Consider the following 22,720-nt stretch of genomic DNA (forward strand, 5'->3'; position numbering starts at 1 on the left):
AAGTCCGACCGGTTTCTGAAACTGACCCCGAGGCTACCACTGATCTTTATTGTTGGGAAACCCTGCTATTGAGTTCATAGTCTACCATGACCAGACAGCTCCCTGAGCTCAGAACAAAATGAAGGACTCTCTTTTCTAGTGGGGTTTCTTCTTCTCTGCCTGTCTTTATCTGGGGAGCCTGACCCCTCCCCCATATCCTCTACCTAAGGAATGTCACATAGTCCTTGAGAAAATTACAGGTTCAACTCCCTTTCTCCCAATAAAAACCTGCCCAGCAAGCACCTAAATGCCTCTCTGCAAATGAAGCATTCCCAGGACCTTAAGCTTCAGCCAATGTACATCCACCTGAAAAGTCCCTTCCCATGCTCCAAGGTTCATATCACCCTTGTTCACCCTGAGTAAGCTACACACGCAAGCCCACTGCCTACAGGTCTGTTTTAACAGTGCCCCAGCCAGTTGGGGCAGTGTACTGGGAAAATGACTTATAACCCAGTAGTCCTTGGGTGGCTGTGGTTTTCTGTTGATCTTTTATGGTTGGAGGTGGAAGTCGTCCCTTTTCCATACATTATCTTCTGGGCCATCATGATAGAAGAGCAGCCCAGTGTGCCTTGAACACTAAGTACCAATCTCTCTAGCCAGGAGACAAACCATGCTTTTGCATATAGTACCAGTAGTAGAAGCTCAAAATGAATGCCTAACTCGATGACACCATTGACGTCCTCCCACTTGGAACTATAATCTCTAAACCATCCAAGTCCATGGCTGGAGAAATGGCTCAGCAGTTACGAGCACCTGCTGCTCTTCTAGAGGACCTGGGTTCTATTCCCCGCACCCACACGTCTGCTTACAACCATCAACTCTAGTTCCAGGGGATCTGGAATGTGCTCTTCTGACCTCCTTGAGACAAAATGTTAATAAATAAATAAATAATCAAAGCACAAAATTTCAGACTGGGAAGTGAGCTACATTTCTTATTGCTATAACAAAATACCCAGAAATCAACTGAAGGAAGGGCTTGTTTTGGCTTATATTTTGAGATCTGCTGGAGCAGGAAGGCATGGCAACAAGAACATGAGGCAGCAGTTCATACTGTGGAGAGACAAACAGACACACACACACACACACACACACACACACACACACAGAGAGAAAGAGAGAGAGAGAGAGAGAGGCAGAGAGACAGAGACAGAGACAGAGAGATACTCTGGCACTCAGTTAGCTTCCTCTTTCTCTTTTTAATTCAGTCCAGGTCCCCAGGGCCCCACCCACACTCAAGGTGGGTCCTTTCTCCTTAGTTACACTTGAAGAAGATAGACCACCACAAACAGACCCAGAGGTGTGTCTCCCAGGTGATTCTAAATCTAATCAAATAGACAGTGAAGATGACCCATCACAGAAAGCAAGTGTTGTGCCTGGGGCACAAGTAATCATGGGAGTGGACACTCCCATGTCCACCTCTGCTCTCCTGGACTCGGGGTTTCCCACTGTTCCACTGCAGGGGCACACACTCAGGATTGGCTGTGCCCTGTAGTTCAGAACTGTAGCAGCACTATGGTGTCCACCAGCTACCCTGGAACGCAGCCTTCCCCGGTCCTGCAACTCCAGCTATTGGGTAAGAAAACGCATCGGAGCGTGTGGGTCTAGAGCTAGCCACATTTCTCTTGCCATATCATCAGATCTTTAGTGAGATGCAAGACTGGAAACAGGGCATTGTGGGTCAGGGAAGGCAACCCTCCCCCACCCCCTGGTAGAATAAGTTCTAAAAGCACTCTCCCTGCCACAGTGGAGACATTCGATTTAGCCTGTCTGTGGTGAGTGGGGTCATCCCAGGAACTCTAAGTCAGCTTTTGGTGAGAGGAAGGCTAATTTATGTCCATTTTCAACCTGTAGCTCAGTACCACGTGTTACAGTAAAAAATAAAGCGGTGACCAATTCTGGCACGTACGGCTCTGCACTACTCTCCCAGGCTCCCTCGGACCTGGGCAGTCACTCTCTCACAAGTTCCAGCTCTGGCTGGCCATAGGAACTAGCACTAATCTATCTCAGCTTCTCCACGCTGGCCCCCTTGGTACTCTAACGTGGGCAGTCTGAGAGCCGTTCCAGCGTGGCCACACTGCTGTGCTTTCACTCACAGGTCCCTTGGCCGGTTGTTACCACACCAGGCATACACATCCCAATTCTGTGGCGGGCTTGGTGCGTCCTGCCACCTCACCTTCTCTTGAACTCAACTAAGTCGCCACATGAAAAAACACACCACACAATAACCTCTGATCCAATGGATAAGATATAGTTTGTCCATCTAGACAGCATAAAATCCTGTACACACCCACCCCTTAAAATATCAATACCCTGTATCTATCTATGCACAGAGAAGAATCTTAACATCTGCCGCCATGGTCTCCCAGCTCCTTCTCTCCTGCATCTCCCTCAAAACCTCTGTTCCCGCCTCCCTTCCTTCTCGTCCAATGACAGGTCTCATTTTTAATCTCAGCTGCCTTCACCTGCATAATGACATCAACCTACAGCCATGGCCAGTCTGTGTGTGAGTGATTGACTGACTGAGCACAAGGGTAGCCAGGCAAAGAGAATGCCTGCCATCTCCAAAACACAGCACCTGTCCAGTGGTCCCAGACAGTGGTGCTGTCCGCACTGTCTGCAGGCCCAGACTATCCTCCCATCCTGTGCTTATTGTGCGAGCTCCAGCCACATGTCCTTCCACAGGTATCTACTTGCTTCCAATCTTCCAGCTCTTACCATTCTCCTGGGCATCCAGGCAAGACACCAAGCATGGTATGCTTTCATGGGCATGCGGCCATATTTCTGGACCTCTGTGACCATCTTGGTGAAAACCTCTGTGATCATCTTGGTGAAATGGGCCACCTTCTGAGAGGTACTGCTTAGAATTCCTTTTTCTAGAAGCATCTGCCTCTGCAACGCCTGCCCTGCTGGGCTGCAACCATCCACTTCCACTCTGGTATCAGGATAGAGGTCCTTCTGCCTCTATCAACTGACCGCCAGGAAGCAGTCCGCTGTGAGAACTCGGGGGTAGGGTAAGAGAGACGTCAATGCTGCAGAAGGACAGGCGGTATTCACCACGCCCTTTCCCTTTCTCTTGAGGAAATCGTGCTACTGTTCAAGGCCTGGAAGGGTAGACGGAGGGTGGCTGATACCGGTTCATGAGGGAAAGCTTAGGTTGTTTAGTCACTTGGTGTGCTCAGCTGTGGTGTCCCTTCCAGGACCCAGTGGCCTGCCAGAAGCTGCTTCTCAAAAGGATAGTTCCTATCTGCAGAGGTGAACGTGAGCTTGTACCAAATGATAGCAGGACACAAGCATTTCCCTACTCAGGTCTTCTGGGAAGACCGCAGCACATGCCTACTCTAAGAACGTACACACCATCGAGTCTGCAGGGTCATGGGGTGACAGAGAATCTTAACCTGCAACCCGAATCCGCTGTGGGGCCCATTCAAAGCTGGCAGCGCTGTGACTTCTCAGTGAGCATTGGCAGTGCACACAAATGGCTGCGTGCGGCCTCCCAGATCAAGATCCAGACACAGCTCTCTCTTATTCTTAGCAGTAGGAGTAGGAACCGGCCTCTCCCTTGGAGGGGGCTCTGGAAAGGACACTCTAACCATTTCACTTCCAGAGAGAAGGCAAAGGTGGCCGCTTGGGGGGCCCGAGGATTTAAACTGGGGGAGGGGACAGTGTGTACAAGCCTTCTTTCTCTATCTGCTGGAAGACAGGCAGGGCGGAAGTGCAGTGTGGCTGTGGGCTCGGAACCTCTGGCAGAAGAGGAGGAGGAGAATCACCACAAACACAGGGCACACCCCAGGCCAGGCTCCTGGGTCGCCTCCAGCGCGGGAGCTGCAGAACACACTACATGGGACTCTGGGGCAGTAGCGGGAACCAATGACAGGCAAAGGCTTTGCCTGCGGTTGTTGGGATTGGGGAAGTGCTGACTCATTGGCAGGGGTGGGAGGAACGTGGTATTAGTTCTAATTATCAACTTGACACAACCTAGAATCATGGGGGAGGAGAGTCTCAACGAAGGGTTGTCAGGCTGTGACACGTCTGTGGGGGACTGTCTTTTTTTCTTTTTCTTCTGTGTACAGGTGTTTTGCCTTCATGCAGGCCTGTGCACCGCATACATGCCTGGTGCCCACTGAGGCCAGAAGAGGACATCATGTTGTCTGGAATTGGGATCACAGACAGTTGTAAGGCACCATGTGGGTGCTAAGGGGAGTAAAGAAGGCAGAGAACATTGAGCTGAGGGGGAATCCTGAGGTGTCCTAACAGGAAGTAAAAGCCCCCCACTAGCAGGATGAGTGGCAGACACTTGCGAAGTCCCTCCTCCACATCCTCATGCAGTCCAGACTGATGCTCCACCATCATTGCATTGTCTCCGACTGTATGGCTGGGGCTTAGCTCTCCATGGCCATGAGCGCCACCCTGCAAGCCCCCAAAACTCAGTCATGATGAGGAGCTAGAGTTAGCTTCCGCAGCCGTCAGACTGGCAGAGAGAAGGGCCAAGACTAGATAATGAAGAATTTCCAAGGTGGCCAGCTTTTTCCTCACCCTCCTGAGGGGAAACAAAAGCCTAGCAGCTTAAGACAAAGGCTCCGTGGACCTTTCTTCCTGCCAGCAGGCCCCTGCTGATGGTCTGGCTCCACAAGTTCAAGGCCAGGATCAGGACATGTTACACAGCAGTGGTGGGCCAATCAGCCATCCTTCCTTCAAACGCCTAAATTAGGAGATGAGGACCCTTTGGAAACTTTAATCCTTTAGCTGGCGGAGAAGCACAACTCCCTGAGCTCCAGCCAGGAGGACTCAGCTGGTGGAGACAGTCCATCAGCAGAACTACCGTTGGCCAGATTCGCTGTCAGTCAAGGAGTTTGTTGGGAAGGGGATAGTTGTTACCAAGCATCACTGTGGCAACAGCTGACTTACACAGTGGTGGAGCTGAGCTATGGAGCCAAGTGGGTGTATGAGGAGATAAAGCCTTGTTATTTTTATCTTGGTCCAGGTGTCAGGGGGCCAGAGGTGAGACGATATTAAACGTCAGGTATTGGGACTGGAAATGGCTGTGGTTAAGAGAGCATATTGCTCTTGCAGAGGACCCAAGGTCAGTGTCCAGGGCCTATGTAACTCTAGTTCCAGGGAGCTCGATGTCCAGTTCTGGTTTCTGCAGGCGCTGCACCCACGTGCGTTTAAACACACACACACACCACCCACACACACACATACACACACTCTTAAAATTAAATATTTTTAAATGTCAGGTAAAGGAAAAAAATGTCGGGTACCAGACTAAAACAGTCAAGGACAGCTGGGTGTTGTGATGCACACCTTTAATCCCAAAACTTGGGAAGTAGAGGCAGGTGAGTGTCTGTGAGTTTCCAGGCCACCCAGAGCTGCGTAGTGAGACTCTGTCCCCCCAAAGTGACAAATGCCAGCCACTCGCCTTATTCAGTGATACGTAATTTATTAAATGGGCAACACTCGGTGACTTCAGATTTACTGGGGCATTTGGGTGTTACAGTCCTTTGGCTTCCAAGAGATATATTCACTAAGCAAAGATAATCTTCAATAAAAAGTGGTTCTCAGACGGGTGGGGGTGGTGCACATCTTTAATCCCAGCACTTGGGAGGCAGGAGCAGGCAAGTCTCTGAGTTTGAAGCCAGCCTGGTCTACACAGAGAAACCCTGTCTCAAAACAAAAAACAAAAATAATGGTTCTTATTTGTACCCAACATGTTAGAGCTTATGCTTCCCATGTATGATTTTTTTTTAAAGATTTATTTATTTATTTTATGTACAGTATTCTGCCTGCATATGTGACTGCAGGCCAGAAGAGGGCATCAGATTTCATTACAGATGGTTGTGAGCCGTCATGTGGTTGCTGGGAATTGAACTCATGACCTCTGGAAGAGCAGTCAGTGCTCTTAACCGCTGAGCCATCTCTCCAGCCCCTCCCCATCTATGACTTAATTAAGCCAGGCAAAGACTAATGCAACAGAAATCAATATTCGAATCTCAGAGGCTCAGCGCTCTGCCCAGGATCACACAGCTGAGCGGCTGATAGGTCTGGAATGCTGTCTGCTGGTCCTCAGGTCCAGGGCTTCTAATCAAGCAAGCTGAAAACCAGTGTCTGACCCACCTGCTTCCCCCACCCTTGCTCCTGAGGGGTAACTGAGGGGTGCACAGGGGTACTGGATGGTTGAGGTATTCCCTGAGAGTGCAGGCGGAAGTCAGGGATGCACGGAAGGCATGGAAACTGGTTACTGCGGCCTGTTGGGGCAGGACCGGAATTCCTTTGCTCTTAGACACTAAGGTCGAATCCAGGTAGTTCCCTGGTGCCCCACCCGCTCACCTCCTAGTCATTCAGACTCTCAGGAGTATGTACACTGGGTGGTCAAACCTGTCAGCAAAGGCAATGAGGGGCAGCATTCAGAGAGAAAGATCATGGTCCCGGGCCCAAAGCAAGCTGTTGGGAGTTGACATCAGGAAGCCCCAGTTCCCTGTAGCTGTCAGCACCTTCAACATGGCCCTACTTCACCCTGGCTGTGTGGGCACTGGAGATCTAACGTCCTTCCCTGTTAGCTGTCCCAGAAGTCAGCTCCCCAGATTTCTGTGACCTTTAGTTAACCCAGACTCCAGACTAGAGTTCAACCTTGGGGACATGACCCTCCACATATAGCTGGCACAGCTGATCTTCGGGAAAGCCTGTCAGAATTGAAGCTGTCCTGTGGGGAAGTGACAGCAGTGAAGGCAAACTTAGGGCTCTTCATGCATCCGAAGCCACTCATATGGTGGCCCCAAGTGCTGTGCCATGCTCTAAGGACTTCTCCAGTGTGAATTCATCCCCATAGCACTATGGAAACCAGGTCACAGAGAGGTTAAGGAACTTGCCTGCCATCACACAGCCAGTATGCATGTGGAGCTGGGGCATGAGCCCAGGCGCTCCGGCTAAACTCTTCACTCCTTTTGTGTAAACGCTTCGGGCAGATTGTATCTGCCTGAGTGGTGACAGCATCAGGGTGGTGTGATGGCTAACCCTGACGGTAAGGAGATGCCTGGGAGATTAGGAAGCAGAGTCTGTGGGCGTGTTCCAGAGACAGCAGACCACTAGGCTTTGACCTAAGGCTTTGATGGTTTAATCTGTTGACAGACTCCAAATCTAAATAGACCCCAGGGAGGTGGTAGAACTGTGGAAGGTGAAGACCTGGGTCCCAGAGGATGAACCTTTGTTCTGAAACAGGGTTTCATGTAGCTCAGGCTGGCCACATACTTGTCATGTATCTGAGGATGACCCTGAACTCCTGATCTGCCTGAGTACTTACTAAGTGCTTGGGTTACAAGTTCAAGCACACGAGCTGTGGGTGGCACTGGCCCCTTTGTGTGTCTCTCCTCACCTTCCTAGCTGCCAGAGGTGAGTAGTCTCTCTTCTCCGTGCTCCTGACGCTATGGTGCTCCTCTAATGGAGCCAGCCATGCCGTGAATGGAAATCTTTCCAAACTGTGAGCCAAAATGAACGTTTGGCTCAGGCTGTGGTGGTGCACACCTTAAAGCCCAGCACTCAGGAGGATGATGCACACAGAGCTCCATGAGTTCCAGGCCAGTCATGGACACAGCGTGAGAGCCTGTCTCAAAAAACAAAATCTAGGGCCGGAGAGACGGCTCAGTGGTTAAGAGCACTGACTGCTCTTCCAGGGGTCCTGAGTTCAAATCCCAGCAACCACATGGTGGCTCACAACCATCTGTAATGGGATCTGATGCCCTCTTCTGCTGTGTCTGAAGACATCTACAGTGTACTCACATACATAAAATAAACAAAACTAAACTAAACATCTCCCCCCACCCCCATCCCCATATAAATTGTTCTTCTCAGTATTTCTCAGTCCTGACTAAGAAACACTGGGCTCTGGACGGTCCATGCACTTTAAGGGGTCACTCATTCCAACGTCTGCCTGGCTGGCAGCACTCAGAGAAGGCAAGTCCATGTTCTTGATTTAATGCTGTGTCCCCTGTGCCCAGCAGATTTCAGCACTCCTGGGCTCCTCTCCTCCTGAGTGCCTGCTGAGTGAAACCTGGCACTGTTAACACAGCTTGAACTCCAGAATCGGGCTTAGAGGTTAACCTGGCCAAGGACATAGCCCAGATCTTCTGCCTTCGCAGTTGGCATCATGCACACCACTCATTATTCTTTACAGTGACTGTGTTCAATTATTAATGAGGAATGACAATCCTTTATGTGACTAACCAGCATCTGGGTTCTTGGCATTTTTGCAGGCAGCTGTCTTCCTGTGTGTCGCAGCACAATCCCTACTCGAGAGGGTTACATCTGCATGTACTCAGTGTGACTGCTGCCAGGTCATCATCTGTCCAGGTGGTGCCAACTTGTCACCCTTTCCCTAAGGCAGGGCAGTGTCTGTGCTCTGTGTGTTCAACTGTAAAACTCCCCAGACATTCCCGAGTGGTTACTAGAACACTTCCCAGTGGTACGTAAGCTGGGAATTAGGTCTGCTTCCCTGTGCTGAGAAAGCCCACATGGGCCCAAGTGCTCAGGTCAGAACTCATCCGGATGGCCACACGGAGAAAAAGAGGTGGGCGGTGATCAGCTGCAGCCCAGTTTGCTCCCTGTCATTCACCGGGAAGCCAGCTGCCATTCCACCCAAGTGTGAGCTTTTTTTTCATGCCCTTTCCTAAAATAAGTCAGAAGGAGCTTGGGAGGAACTTTTCATCAAGCAAAACAGAGAAACGGAGAATAGAGTGGATCCCGGGGTTTCAGGAGTTAGCTGGGTAACCTTTACCCATCCAGTCTACCTATGGCTTATCAGATGAGGAGACTGAGGCCCAGAGACACTGTTGCTGGTTCAACATCACAGAACAGCAGAGAAAGGCAGTGGTGGACAGTGCCCAGGCTAGGCTTTCTAACAGCAGCCCAGAGCCATTTGCATCAAAGCAAGGAATGCCTAGAGACACCAACAAAGGCTTCCTTAGTCTTTCCCCAGTCTCCAGGGCTTGTGAAAATGTTCTGGGCTCCCCCTCTGAACAGAAGCCATGGGACAACCTACATGGTTTTGTGTGTGCTCTCCCTGCCTTGCCTTGCTTTTCCTGGAGGAATGTTTGGATTCTTCTCCATCCTTTCAGACCAAGGAACATTACCTTCTGTGACTGTTTCTGGATCCCTAGTTAGCAGGTTTTCTGTCCAGCATTCCCAGGTCCTAACCTTGCTCCAACACTCGGAACACTTGATGGTGGCCCGGGCTCTTCTCCTCATCTTTGTAACCCAGCATATAGCTTTTAGGAAGGGGCTGCTCTGAGTCCAAACTCCTAAGTGGAAGAGGTCCAGCCTGTACCCAGCTTGCAGCAGACGCTAGAGTTGCCTGCTGCTGCAGGGCCAAACAGTGTGGGGAGATTCTAATCTCCGCTCCAATGGGCTTTCGACACCACTGCCGAGAGATGCCAAGCAGGTCAGACGGACAGTGAGTGGGCTGTTTTGTGCACGGAGAGCTCCAGGGCTGCAAAGTGACCTTCTCCCAGTAGGCTGTCACTGCTCTTCAGCAGTGTCTGTGAGACCTACCTCTCTCCTTTTTGCCAAGGGGAAACAACTCCGAGGCCTGGCTGACCCAGACCTGCTATCATAAAGCAGGCTGCTATCTGTACTTAGGACAAAGGACTTAGGTGAATCATCCCGAGACGCCAGCTACGAAGTGCCTTCTATGAGAGCAACTTAGGAAAGGACGAGAAATAGGGCTGAGCCTGGGCAGGTCAGATGGCTCAGTGGCTTGATCCCCAAGACCCACATGATAGGAGAGAACCAACTCCACAAAGTTGTCTTCTGACTTCCACATGTAGCTTTTGGCACATGTATACAAACACATGCATTATACCACGATCATAATAAATAAAGATTTAAAACTAAGGTCAACAGGATAGCTCCTTGGCAAAGGCACTTGCTACTAAGCCTGACTACCCGAGTTTGACCTGAAAGTCCTATGTGATACACATAGCACACACACACACACACACACACACACACACACACACATGCACACACAGATACACACACACCTTTTAAAAGTTGAAGTTAAAATTTTAAATTAAAAACATACAGAAAGGAACACACCAAACTCTGGAATGTGGACTCCATACCTCAAGTGCTTTTTAATTTGCTTGTTTACACGTGGACTGTGCGTAGGTGACAGTGGCATGAGGTATTCCCTAACTACAAGCTGGTACCCAGACGGTAACGGATGCGCACGGAAGCTGGTGAAGAAGAATGCATGGAGTGACTCCAGTCAGATGCTCCCAAAGCCTCGGGTTGGCCACCACCAAGGGACGACAGACACTTTGAAAGATGACATGAGCGACCCAGGCTCTGAGTGTCTCCTCAGAAGATACTGGTTTCTCGACTTTCTCTGAAGGAGCCAGAACGCTCTAAATGCTGTCAGGAGGAAGCTGGGGAGATAACCTAGCAGCACACGCTCAGCATCCTACACGCCATCTCCTTTAGGTACTGAGAGAATGGCCGCTGCTTTGCAGACAAGGCCAACAAGGCTTGCACTGCTCAGGTGCTCTGGGGGTGATGCTAACATTCACACCTCATGACTGCCCAAGCCCAAACACTCACCCATGCCATGCTTCCTCACACAGGAGGGAAGGCACGCTCCTGAGAAGGCAAGGGCGCTGAGGAACTTGTGGTGTAGCTCAGGGATAGAGGGCTTGCCCAGCATGCACAGAACCCTTGGCTCCACCCCACCACCCCACCCAGAGCAGGAAGGGTAGAGCATCAAGTGTAAGCACGTGTGATTGAATCCATCAAACATGTAGAGAACGCTGAGCAACTGAGAGTTCCCATGTGTTGCCAATTTAATGTTAAACCTGGTCAGACCACACAAGAATACTGCCTGGAGGGGCTGGGGATTTAGCTCAGTGGTAGAGCGCTTGCCTAGGAAGCACAAGGCCCTGGGTTCGGTCCCCAGCTCCGAAAAAAAGAACCACAAAAAAAAAAAAAAAAAAAAAAAAAAAAAGAATACTGCCTGGAGCCTCTGTGACAATGAGCTTTTGGCCGCATCCTGTCCCTTCTGTTGTTAAAGAGAGACTTTACCCAGGGACCAGCCCCATCATCCCCAGGCCCATTCCTACCCTGGAGAGACGGTGGAAACTCCCAGAAGGTCAAACATCCTTTTAGACCACTGTCAACTCAGCAAAGCATCGTGGTGACTCCTTACTGCCTCCCTTTCGTGCCCTTTGTGACAACATCTCACATCTTAAATAGTAATGGGTCAAGTTGACATCTGTAGCTCAACAGGATATAAAATACATATTTTTTTTCTTTTTTTCGGAGCTGGGGACAGAACCCAGGGCATTGCGTTTGCTAGGCAAGCGCTCTACCACTGAGCTAAATCCCCAACCCCTAAAATACATATTTTAAATAGATTATTATATTTAAAAAAATTACTCAGTAGCCAGATTTGGTGGCTTTAATCTTAGTATACCTTTTATCCCAGCACTTAGGAAACAGAGGCAGGCAGGTAGAACTCTGTGAGTTTGAGACCAGCCTGGTCTACATAGTGAGTTCCAGATCAGTCAGGGCTGCATAGTAAGACCCTGGCTCAAAAGATTAAATAATTCAAAATTTAAAAAAATACTAAAATTTAAAAAAAGAAAGCGATTACTCTTAATTTACCAGGTGCCTACCAACCCGAGCTTCAGTCAGGCCAGTCAGGCCAAAGCTTATCAGTTAACATCATTAGCCAGCTCTGCTGGGGAGGAGGCACCAAGGCAGCTTCAAGGATCATCATCCAAAAGGCCAGGGGCTCAGCTGTGACAGGCGTAAGGAGATTACCCAGGAGAGGAAAGGGCCCTCTCATCAGACTGGAGGCCTGCCACGTAGGATGTGGGTGAAAGGGCTTCTTATCCTGACAGTCACGGTGAAGGCGACAGAACGAGATGGCTAGCAGCCAGGAAGAGCTGCAAAGAAAGACTCTCATGGCCACTGAACGCTGCCTCCTAAGGTTGTTCTTTTGGTGAGATGAGGAAGAAGAGGTGGGGCCAAAGTCATGGCGCTATGTAACATGGGTGGCTTTGTATGCCAGCTGGCTTCCTGCGTCAGAGGGAGACATTTTATCTCACTTCTAAATGATCATAACCTCCAAAGGTAAGAATCCCTTAGGCTGTGGCCCTTGTCCTATGGTCCTATGAGGTCCCCAAACCCAATTCTGCCTCTATCACCGGTCAGTGGGCAGGAAAGACTTAGCCAAATGAGCACTTGACTGAATCACTCTCTCAGCTTAAAATGCATCAAGTAATAAAAGTCTGCTGTTCAGTTTTAGTCTGTCTTTCTTTTTTTTTTTTTTTTTTTTTCGGAGCTGGGGACCGAACCCAGGGCCTTGCGTTTGCTAGGCAAACGCTCTACCACTGAGCTAAATCCCCAACCCCTCTTTTTTTTTTTTGAGTCAGGATCTCACAGAGCACCCCTGGCAGGGTAACCTCAAACTCACAGAGATCTGCCTGCCTCTGCCTTCCTGGTGCTAGGATTAAAGGCACGCAGCACCACGCCTCCTGGCTCCAGTTGTATTCCTAAGAGAGGAACAATCCGATGAGGTGGGATTTAATACAACAAGCCAAGAATTTGTCTTAGAAAAAGTTAGTGTTCTAAAAAACAAAAACCCCTCCAAACAGTCTTCACATGTCAAGGTGTAGGGCCGGGGATTTGCCAACAAAGAACAAATGGCGTCGTAATGATTAAAACCAGAGAGCACTCACTCAGGAGAGAAGGGAGAAAATGGGGTTTTCTGTTACCACTCCAAAAACCAACACATAATGGACGATACACAGTGTGGACAGAAAAAAACAAAAACAAAAACAAAAAAAACAAAACAGAAAACATCCGAGCGTGCCGAGGCAGTGTGCACCTAAATCCAGCACTCGGGAGGCAGGCACAGGCCGACCTCTGAGTTTGAGATCAGCCTGATCTATAGAGCGAGTTCCAGGACACACAGGGCTACACAGAGAAACAAAATTACCACCACCAACAATCATCCAGGCACTGCAGGGTCGTGGACCCCTGTTGGGAATCACCGCCAGGTTCCAGGCAGAGGACTGGATGCTACAGCCAGAAAGTGTCCTTTAGACACTGGGGTATTTACTAAAGAACCTGCCAGAGACAAATGCTTATCTCAGAGTCAGCCACGGGGAAATGCTGTTAAATGAACAGCATTACTGTGGCCGCTAGACTCTAAAGAGAAGAAGAGCCAGGGAGGCCACAGCAGAGAGCCCTGAAACCCTGGTTTTCCCTTGACCCACATGATGAGGCTGTCCACTAGACCCTCTGCCGAGCCTTCGCCCTCCCTCTGGGAACAGATTAAGGTCACATCTTGCCAGAGATGAGAAGAATCCAACAGGAATAGCGCTGTTGGGAACATGGTGGCACCACCAGCAGAGTCTGAGGACTAAACTTGTTCCCCAGACGTCCCCCACTCCAAAGGTACCTAGAAAAGGCTCTCTCTGGAATGGGATGGATAATTCAGCCAGTCACTGGACAAAGTAGGTGAGGATTCTATTAGCCATTGTCCTCCTGTCCCTATGTCCCTCTCTTTCATTTCTTGTAAGTATCTTGCTTCAAAGTCAAACTGGAGCTCTGGGGAGGAAGCCCGGGAGAGAAAGACTTCAGATACCAGTAGCCGTATGTCCCGTACCAGCCCAACAAGCCAAACATGGTGCCGAACACTTTCTGGATCAAGTCGTGGAAATAGACGGCCGTGCACAGAAACATCCACACCCAGATGAAGGTCAGGAAGCCCAGGGCGACAACCAGGGTGGTGATGGCAACATGGAGGTGGTGGCTGCGATCTGTCTTCACCTCGTGCAGCACGGCCATCTCCTCCACGATCATGAGCGCGCAGAAGGTCAGTAGGAAGGAGTGGCCTGAGATGTCAAAGCCGTACCAGAAGCCCCCTTCCCGGTGGCACTGCTGCTTGGTCCGGTGTTCCTGTCTGATGCCCTCCAGGGCCGGGGACTGGTAGCAACTGCCTGTGTAGTGCTCAATGTTGGAGAAGAGGGCTGTGCACATATACCAGATGGCCGTGCCCACGAGGAGGGTGCTCAGCCGCCGCAGGACCAGGCTGGTCTTGCCCGTCAGGTGGTAGTTGGTGAGGGCAATGAAAGGCAGGAGGAGACAGACTGTCCAGGCCCAGGCCAATTTAACAAAATACCTGACAGAAGAGGAAAGCGTAGGTGAAGAAGAGACTTGGCAGAAGGGAAACATGTTTCATGCTTCAGCATCTAATCTCCCAAGGGAAGTTATTTAAAATCTATCAAAGCTGTCCATCCAAACAGTCATACTCTCTTTTATTCCTTCATACATGCTTACCCGTGCTTTATTCCCTAAGTACTGAAACTAGTTAATCCATAACTCTGTAAAGGTGACACCACGCAGCTATATGGATCCGTCAGGCCAAAGTGGAGGTCGCAGTGGTAATCAGGGGTTCAAATCTAGGGCCTGAAATTTTCCTGTTGGGCTACTTTCTCAGGAAAGCAATAACTGAGTGTCTATTAAATGTCAGATGCGTTCACACACATTCATGATTAGCTGAGGAGGAAGGGGTCATTTTTTTTTCTAAGTATAGCCCAGGCTGCCTCAAACTGTCTACATAGCTGAGGAGAGTCTTGAACTCTGGACCCTCCTGCCTCTACCTCTTAAGTCCTGCCTTTATAGGTCCCACACCCAGTTCTGTGTGGTGTTGGGGTTCAAACCTGTGTGCATGCTATCAACTGAGTTGTGTGGCCGGCCTTCATTTGACCCATTTTACAGATGGCTCGGGGGGACTCAGAAAACTGAACTTTGCCAAGGCCACACACACAACCTCAAACAGATTGAGCCACACTTTACAAGGCCCCAAAGTCCATGTCTTTTCTACCACACTGGTGTTCTTTTCCACAGAGCCTTAAGTCTTGTAAGAAAGAGCTTTCCTTTAAGCTACAAGACCAGGGTTTGAATCCTAACTCTGACTCTTACTTATTAAGGTATCTTCAGGCCTCAGTTTCCTCAGCTGGGAAAGCTGAGGACACCAGGCTGTTCTCAAAATCTCTTCCAGATTCAATGGATCACTGCCAGTTCCCTCTCATTAATCAGCACCATGTCTTGGAACAAAACAGAATCCATGACTACCCCTAAACAACAGAGATGGACGTGCCAGGCTGCTGGGCTCCTGGTTCATTAGGCCAGATAAAGCAACATCTGCCTTGTCTGTTTCCTCTGTGCTCATGAAAGGTGGCTGACCTAGAGATCTGAGCAGAAAGCACACATAAAAGAGACCTGGGACAACTACCACCCTTGCTCTCTATTCTTAGACCAGGACGAAGATGGGCCTCTTCCCTAGGTTCCAGTAGTTTCTCAGACACCCCCCCCCCCCAAAGAGCCCATCACTAAAACCTTCACAGACTTGAGAAGGAAAGCCTTGTTAGAGCCAAGGTCTGCCAGAAACCTGACCCAGCTGCCCCAAAGAGAAAACAGGGTTTGAAGTAGATTGACAAGAGAGAGGCAGAGTCTACCCATGCTGGAGACACACCAATCTGAAGCATTAAGTTCGCATTGAAGGAGCAATTTCATTTTTCAAACTCCCTGTATTGCTCCAACCGAGTGTTGTGCAATAAACTTGCGATATAAGTGTTTTTAAAGGACTAGGAAAGAAATAAATGGAGTTAGAGAGACGTCCCAAAGAGGTCGGCTGGGGTTATTTTCCTGGGTAACTGCCATGCACTTTAGAGTACTGAGAAAGTCCAATGAGATCCAGGAGAAAGGTCACCAGCTCGAAAGGTTTCACGCTTCTACCAACATAGGGCCGGGAGGGCAAAAGCTCCCAGCGTGGTGGGTGGGTATAGAGGTGGTCTCTAAGACAACGATGGGATTTTTGCCAGAGTGCCTAGGAGAGGGGTGTCCGACTAGCCGGCAGGAGGAAGGTGACATTTCCCCAAGCAGGACAGGGGCGAGCGCCTAACTCTGGGCATGGGGGAATAGCCGCTCCAATGTACTGTACCACTGTCACTTATAACCCACCCGTCACCGACTCGCCCGGCAACTCGATCCTCCTATCGGGATGCTCAAATACTAGATGCGAGTGTCACTCGCTTTCCCAAGGTCCCAGCGTCGCGACACGCGCGCGGACGCGGCTGTCAAGACAGGGCTCCCTCCCAATGACTCGCCCACCCCAGCATCCAACTAGCTTCTTGGGACGCGGGGGCCCGGAGCCTGATGTACTCACACGTTGAGGACGTTGCGCTTGTTGCTGAGGTAGCTTTCGGGCAGCGGGGACAGCTCCTTGAGGGCCGAGCCCACCAGCATGGCGGCCACGAGCACCCAGGGCAGGTGGCGCCGCACCGCCGCCCTCACGAGCGTCCCGCGGAGAAACCACGCACAGCGCTCCAGGTGCTCCATGCCGGTCCTTCTCGGCCACCGTCCGCCTCTCGGAGCCTTCTCGGCCACCGTCTTGCCCTTCGCCCGAGCTGGTACCGACACATCCCTCTGGGAGCATGCGCGCTTCCCGCAAGCTCCGCCCCCTAAGGGGCGCGTCTCCCTCTAGTGGCCATAAGGGGTCGCTGCAGAGTGCAAGTCTACATCCACCCGCGCGGCTTCCTCCTCATCGCCCCCAAGCTACGTGCTAAAAGCACTTGCAGGCTGCACTTGCCTAGGCAACCTGCTCCCTCCGTTTGTGGGATTCTCGCTTTCTTTATCTGCAAAATACAAACAAGAGTCCCACCGTTCTTAAGAGCTAGTTTGGGAGTTCCTTATATTGGTTCAGATACAGGGTTTTTCAGATGAAATTTCACTGGAAACTAATTACTAAATTTAAATCTTATTTACTTGTTTTGAGACAGGCTTTCTCTGAGTAGTCCTGGCTGCCTTGGAACTCACTCTGTATAACCAGGGTGGCCTCGAACTCAGAGGTCCCCTGCACTTTGCCTCCCGAGTACTGAGATTAAAGTCATGAGTACCGCGCCCGGCACGACCTGTGTTTGAGACAGGTAAGGGCACTTGTTGGCAAGCCAAATAACTTGGGTTCAATCCTCGGGATCCACATTGTGAAAGGCAAGAACCAACTCCGATAAGTTGTTCACACACACACACACACACACACACACACACACACACACACACGTCAAATAAATAAAACAGGTAAACAAATAAAAAAAAATAAATGTAAGAATGAAACATCTGTGTTGTTCACTGAAAAATCTTGGATGCTGGAGGTTAGTAGAGCTCATATGAGGTGCTAGTGTTTTGTCCCTTAGCTCAGCTCCTAGTCCATGAAGCCAGGTGTCAAAATCAGGGCTTCCCAACCACGAGTTTAGCCACTTTCGCCACTGTTAAAATCAAGGTAAAAATCTCATTACTGTCTAATTATTTCACTATATTTTATTATTATTTATGTTCTCATTTGTCTATTTTGAAACAGGACCTCCTCATTATATGTCCCTGACTGGCCTGGAACTCGCTCTATAGAGAGGGCTGGTTTTGAACACGTGGCTGTCTTCCTGTCTCTGCCTCCCTCTCCGGTGCTGGGATTCCAGGCACGTGCCATCGCATCTGGCTTTTCTATGCTCTTGAGCCTCTCTGCGTCTACTGTGCCTCCCTGGTGCCCCTCTGTGCTCTCTTCCCCCTCCTGGGATGTCATACAGGAAGCTTGAAACCAGCCACAATAGAAGTATTTACACGAAGGAAATTGGCGTGTGCTACAGATCAGACCTGCGTTCTGTCAGCGTCTGTGTTCATGGAGCTGTGACACCATTTGTCAATGCCTGGTTGATCTGAAATCACAGGTGGGCCGTGGAAACAAATGTCCAGTAAAATCGCTAATATCGTAAGCTTTGGAGAGTTATATTTGTGATGAAGAGCACCGTGGGAGCTGGGGCTGTAGCTCAGTTGGTAGGATGCTTGATTAGCATCCATGAAGTCCCAGGTTCAATGCCTAGCACTGCACAAACCGTGTGTGGTGGTACTACATGACTATGATCCCCAGAGTAAACCACACAGTGAGTTCAGGGCAAGCCTGAGATCCAGGAGACCACTCATCTTCAAAAAAGGTGCTGTATGTTTCATTGTCTGTAAGTCACAGACACTGCTCTCTCTATATATATTTTTATTTTTAGAAAGTTTATAATAAATCTATATATGTATATCTTACATATTTTCTTCAGGAGAGCTCATTATATTAAACATTTATGAGCAAACCACTGTTTGCACACACACAGAGTGCCCATAGAAACAGATACAGCATGTAAGCGGTTATGCTAATAGATGTATAGCTTTAGATACAACTTTATGACAGTTCATGATCGAGCACGCCTCTACCAATTGTGAGAGGCTGTGATTTTTATACTCAATTACGCAACTCAATTTAACTTTTAAAACAACCTGGTGTGCCTCACCTATAATCTCAGTACTTGGAAGGAGGTAGGAGGTGTTGGCATTTAATCTAGGCTCCTCCCCACAGTTACCTGGCAACAGCCAGGTGTGCCTGACTCATTACAAAAGGGGCTGCTTGCCCCCTCCTCCCTCTCTTGTTCTCTTGCTCTTGCTCTGCTCCCCCTCTCTCCCCATTCCCTTCCCTGTTCTCCCACCACATGCTCAAGGCTGGCCTCTACTCCTGTACTCTCTTTTTCTGCCTTTCTCTGTCTCTACTCCCTCAACTCCCCTCTCCATGCCCTGAATAAACTCTATTCTATACTATACCATCATATGTCTGGTCCCTCAGGGGAAAGGGATGCCTCAGTTTGGACCCACAGAGGCACCCCCTTCCCCCACACCTTACCTCACCTCCACCAAATATATTCTTTCTCTCTCTCTATTTTTATAAAACACAACAGGGGGGAACCTTGCAAATTTGAGGGCAGGCTGGTTGGTCCATATGAAGAGTTCCAGGGCTTTGAGGTCCTATGTTCAATAACTAGTTCCAAAAAAACAAACAAGCAAGCAAACAAAAGCTTGCCCTGACTCACTGTTTATTTTATAATAGTCATGCGAAGCATTGAATTTGAAATGTTAAGACATTGACCTGCAATGCCCTTGCCTTTCCCACCAGAGGGGGATAGAAGACTACAAGCAGGTGATGGAGAGACGGCTCACCATGCAAGCGAGAGGACTTCCAAGTAGACCACCAGCACCCACAGAAACAGTCACGCGCAGTGGTGTGCCTATGTAATTCCAGCACCGGGGACACCGAGACAGGAGGATCCCTGAGGTTTGCTAGCAGTGATCCTAGCAAAATCAGTGAGATCTCCAAGATCAGCAAGAAACCCTGCCTCAAAAAGTAAGGTATAGAATAGCTGAGGAAGACATCTAACATTAACTCACTGACCTCTGGCATCTGTATCACACAAGGTGGGGGATGGGGGGAAACAAGTACCCAGTTCCACCAGGGACCCCAGTAGTACCACCCTACTGTTGATTTTCAGCCTTCATTTGTCTTTTATATAAATATTCATTTAGAAGCATTGTTTGTGGAAAATAAATGGGAAGATGCCCCCTCTTCACACATGGGAAGAATTAATGTTGTTGAAATGTGCACATTATTGGGGGTTGGAGAGATGGCTCAGTGGTTAAGAGCACTGATTGCTCTTCCAGAGGTCTTGAGTTCAAATCCCAGCAACCACATGGTAGCTCACAACCACCTGTAATGAGATCTGATGCCCTCTTCTGGTGTGCCTGAAGACAGCTACAGTGTAGTTATAAATAATAAATAAATCTTTAAAAAAAATTTTTTAGAAATGTGCACATTATTTAAAGCAACCTAAAGATGCAAGACAATTCCTATCAGAACTTTAATGTCATGTTTCAGAGAAGTTGAAAACATAATCCTAAAATTTCCTATGTATGTGTTGCCACTGTGCACATCACGTGTATGCTTGGTACCACCAGTGGCCACAAGAGGTCATCACATCCCCTGGAACTAGAGTTACACATGGTATGTGGGTGCTGGGGATCAAACCCGCGTCCTCTGGAAGAACAATTAATGCTCTTAACAGCCAAGTCATTTCTCTAGCCCCCTAATCCTAAAATTTCTATGGAATAATAACAGCAAAAATAGCCAAGGCAGGCATGAGCCAAAAGAAGAAAGTTTATTATGCCACCTGATTTCAAACTACATTATAAAGCAGCAGTAACTCAAACTGCATATATATATATATACATACCTTGACCTTCAGAACAGAAATGAGGAGTTGGAATGGGTCTCAATTGTCAGAGTGTCTGAGTTCCGTGTCTAGCACCATATAGCCAAGTGTGGCAACATGTACCTGCCGGCAGTCCTTGTATGTTGGAGGTAGAAGCAGGAAGATCAGGGATTCAAGGTCATCTTTGGTCACCTAGTTAGGTCAAGGCTACCCTGGAGTACAGGAGACCCTATATAGAAAGAAAGAAAGAAAGAAAGAAAGAAAGAAAGAAAGAAAGAGAGAGAGAGAGAGAGAGAGAGAGAAAGAAAGAAAGAAAGAGGAGGGAGGGAGGGAGGGAGAGAAAAAGAAAGAGGGGGAGGGAGAGAGAAAGGAAGGAGAGAGAAAGAGAGGAAGGGAGAGAGAAAGAGAGGGAGGGAGAGAGGGCAGGCAAGAAAGCAGGCAGGCCAGGTTCCAGCATCCAGTTCAGGTACCCAGGAAAGGCAGCAAGGGGTAGCGACTGGGGCCAAAAGCTGATGTCTTTTGGTTATTACCTCTCTCTTTAACTCTTTGCTATTCTGTGGCCAAAGGCTGCTGATTTCTTGTGACTAACTCCTGCTGATAGCAACAGGGGATTAGGAAAAAAGCTTAATTACTATGTCTCTTTTCTCTCTGACTCAAAATGCTACCTCTTCATAAACCAGAGAGAAAAGAAAAAAGAAAGGAAGGAAGGAAGGGAGGGAGGGAGGAAGGAAGACAGAGACACAGATACTGGATGAAGCTGAAGAAGGCTTCTCTGTTGATTTATTGTTGTTCTTTGTTTTTTATGCTATCTCACGATAACTGATCACATGGTTTCTACGCATTTTTTAAATTTTTAAAAAGATTTATTTACTTCTTATGCACACTGTAGCTGTCTTCAGACACACCAGAAGAGGGCATCGGATCCCATTACAGATGGTTGTGAACCACCATGTGGTTGCTGGGATTTGAACTCAAGACCTCTGGAAGAGCAGTCAGTGCTCTTAACCTCTTAGCCATCTCTCTAGCCCATTTCTAAGCATTTTTATATTCCATATGTTCATAGTAAGTTTAAGGCAATAGTTCATGTCATAGATCAATAAGACTTAAGGAATTACGGTAGAATTGTTTACATTAAGACTAGTACCTGAGTAAACATTCACTATCTGTTACTAGCTTCAGAGGTTCATTATAAGTTTAAAGCAATAATTTTTTAAAAGATATATTTATTTACTTAGTGTGCATGAATACACTGTAGCTGTCTTCAGACACACCAGAAGAGGGCATCGGATCCCATCACAGATGGTTGTGAGCCAGCATGTAGTTGCTAGGTTGAACTCAGGACCTCTGGAAGTGCAATCAGTGCTCTTAACCACTGAGCCATCTCTCCAGCTCATAAAGCAGTCATTTTCATATCATAAATTAACACGGTTTTCTCAGGAGACAAATCATCTGCCTTGTGCCTCATTATTTTGAAGTCTTGTAAAGATAGACTAGTCCATCATTTATTCTGTTTTCACACCTGTAATAAATTGCCCATTCCCAGTTTATGACCTTTAGTTACCAGATAGTAGCCTCATTCTCTACCTAGAAGGAATGTTTTCCTTATCACAAATTTGTTCCAAGCCAGGTTTCTTTGCCTAGTGACACATGAAGTCACAACTAGCCTGTGACACATGAAGGTTTACAGAGCTCTATCTGCAGCTTTTATTCTACAGGGAGCTTGAGATTACTTGTATCAATTTAGGGGTTCTATAAAATCATTATCAGGAATTATGAAATCATCTATTTGTCTATACACATTACTCCATGAAAGTACATCTTCATATTGATTCTGCAGGAAATTTGCCCAATAGGGTGGGCTAATGCTTGGGAATCATTAGGCTACATAATATTAACAGGAAAGGGATATCAGCAGCAAGAAGTGATCCTGGGATGACGTTTCTAAGGACTCTGTATCTCAGAGCCCACCGACCACAGTCATTCAAAATGGTGGGCCATCCCCAGAAAACTCACTTGCTTGCCATAGCCTTTCCTACATGGCTTCTGACAAAGAAAAAAGCTGACAAACAGGATCTCTGAGTTCAAGGTTAGCCTGCTCTACACAGTTCCAGGGCAATCAGAGCTACACAGAGAACCCCTGTCATGAAAACCAAAGACCAAACAAACAAATGAAAGACAAGCCAGAAAACATTTTAACAAGGAGTGGGGAGGAGCTCACAAGCTCCATCTCTTAACTGAAAACTATTGGCAGTTGATGGCTTCTAGGGGAGGAAGACTCCTTTCTTTAAGGGCGTGGCTCCTGGTGGGTCAACCACACTCTAGCAAATGGTCCCATGTGCCTGAGCATATGAGAAGAACAAAATGAACTTGATGGGTTATTTTGTTTAAAATGAGGGTGTGAGATTGGGAGGGGTGGGAAGGTGGGCGGTACACCAGGGAGGAGTTAGGGAAGGAAAGGGCGAATAAGTTCAAAATACATTGTATGAAAGAATTAATTAAAAATGTTATTATTGGGGTTGGGGATTTAGCTCAGTGGTAGAGCGCTTGCC

At 48.4% G+C, this 22,720-nt stretch overlaps 1 protein-coding gene and 1 long non-coding RNA gene across 2 annotated transcripts; one reads left to right on the top strand and one right to left on the bottom strand.

Annotated features, from left to right (window-relative positions):
- Positions 1-10,055: 10,055 nt before the first annotated feature.
- Positions 10,056-16,566, bottom strand: Fitm2 (fat storage-inducing transmembrane protein 2). Its single transcript, NM_001107799.1, is given in 2 exon segments — positions 10,056-14,215; positions 16,265-16,566. Coding segments are annotated over 2 exon segments (789 nt in total). The 5' UTR covers positions 16,438-16,566; the 3' UTR covers positions 10,056-13,599.
- On the top strand, positions 16,539-19,747 carry LOC103691964 (uncharacterized). Its single transcript, XR_591849.4, has 3 exons — positions 16,539-17,024; positions 17,456-17,819; positions 19,082-19,747. It is a non-coding gene; the product is annotated as an uncharacterized LOC103691964 (long non-coding RNA).
- The last annotated feature ends 2,973 nt before the right edge of the window (positions 19,748-22,720 follow it).

Source organism: Rattus norvegicus, chromosome 3 (assembly GCF_036323735.1).
Source record: "Rattus norvegicus strain BN/NHsdMcwi chromosome 3, GRCr8, whole genome shotgun sequence".
Taxonomy (NCBI): Eukaryota; Metazoa; Chordata; class Mammalia; order Rodentia; family Muridae; genus Rattus; species Rattus norvegicus.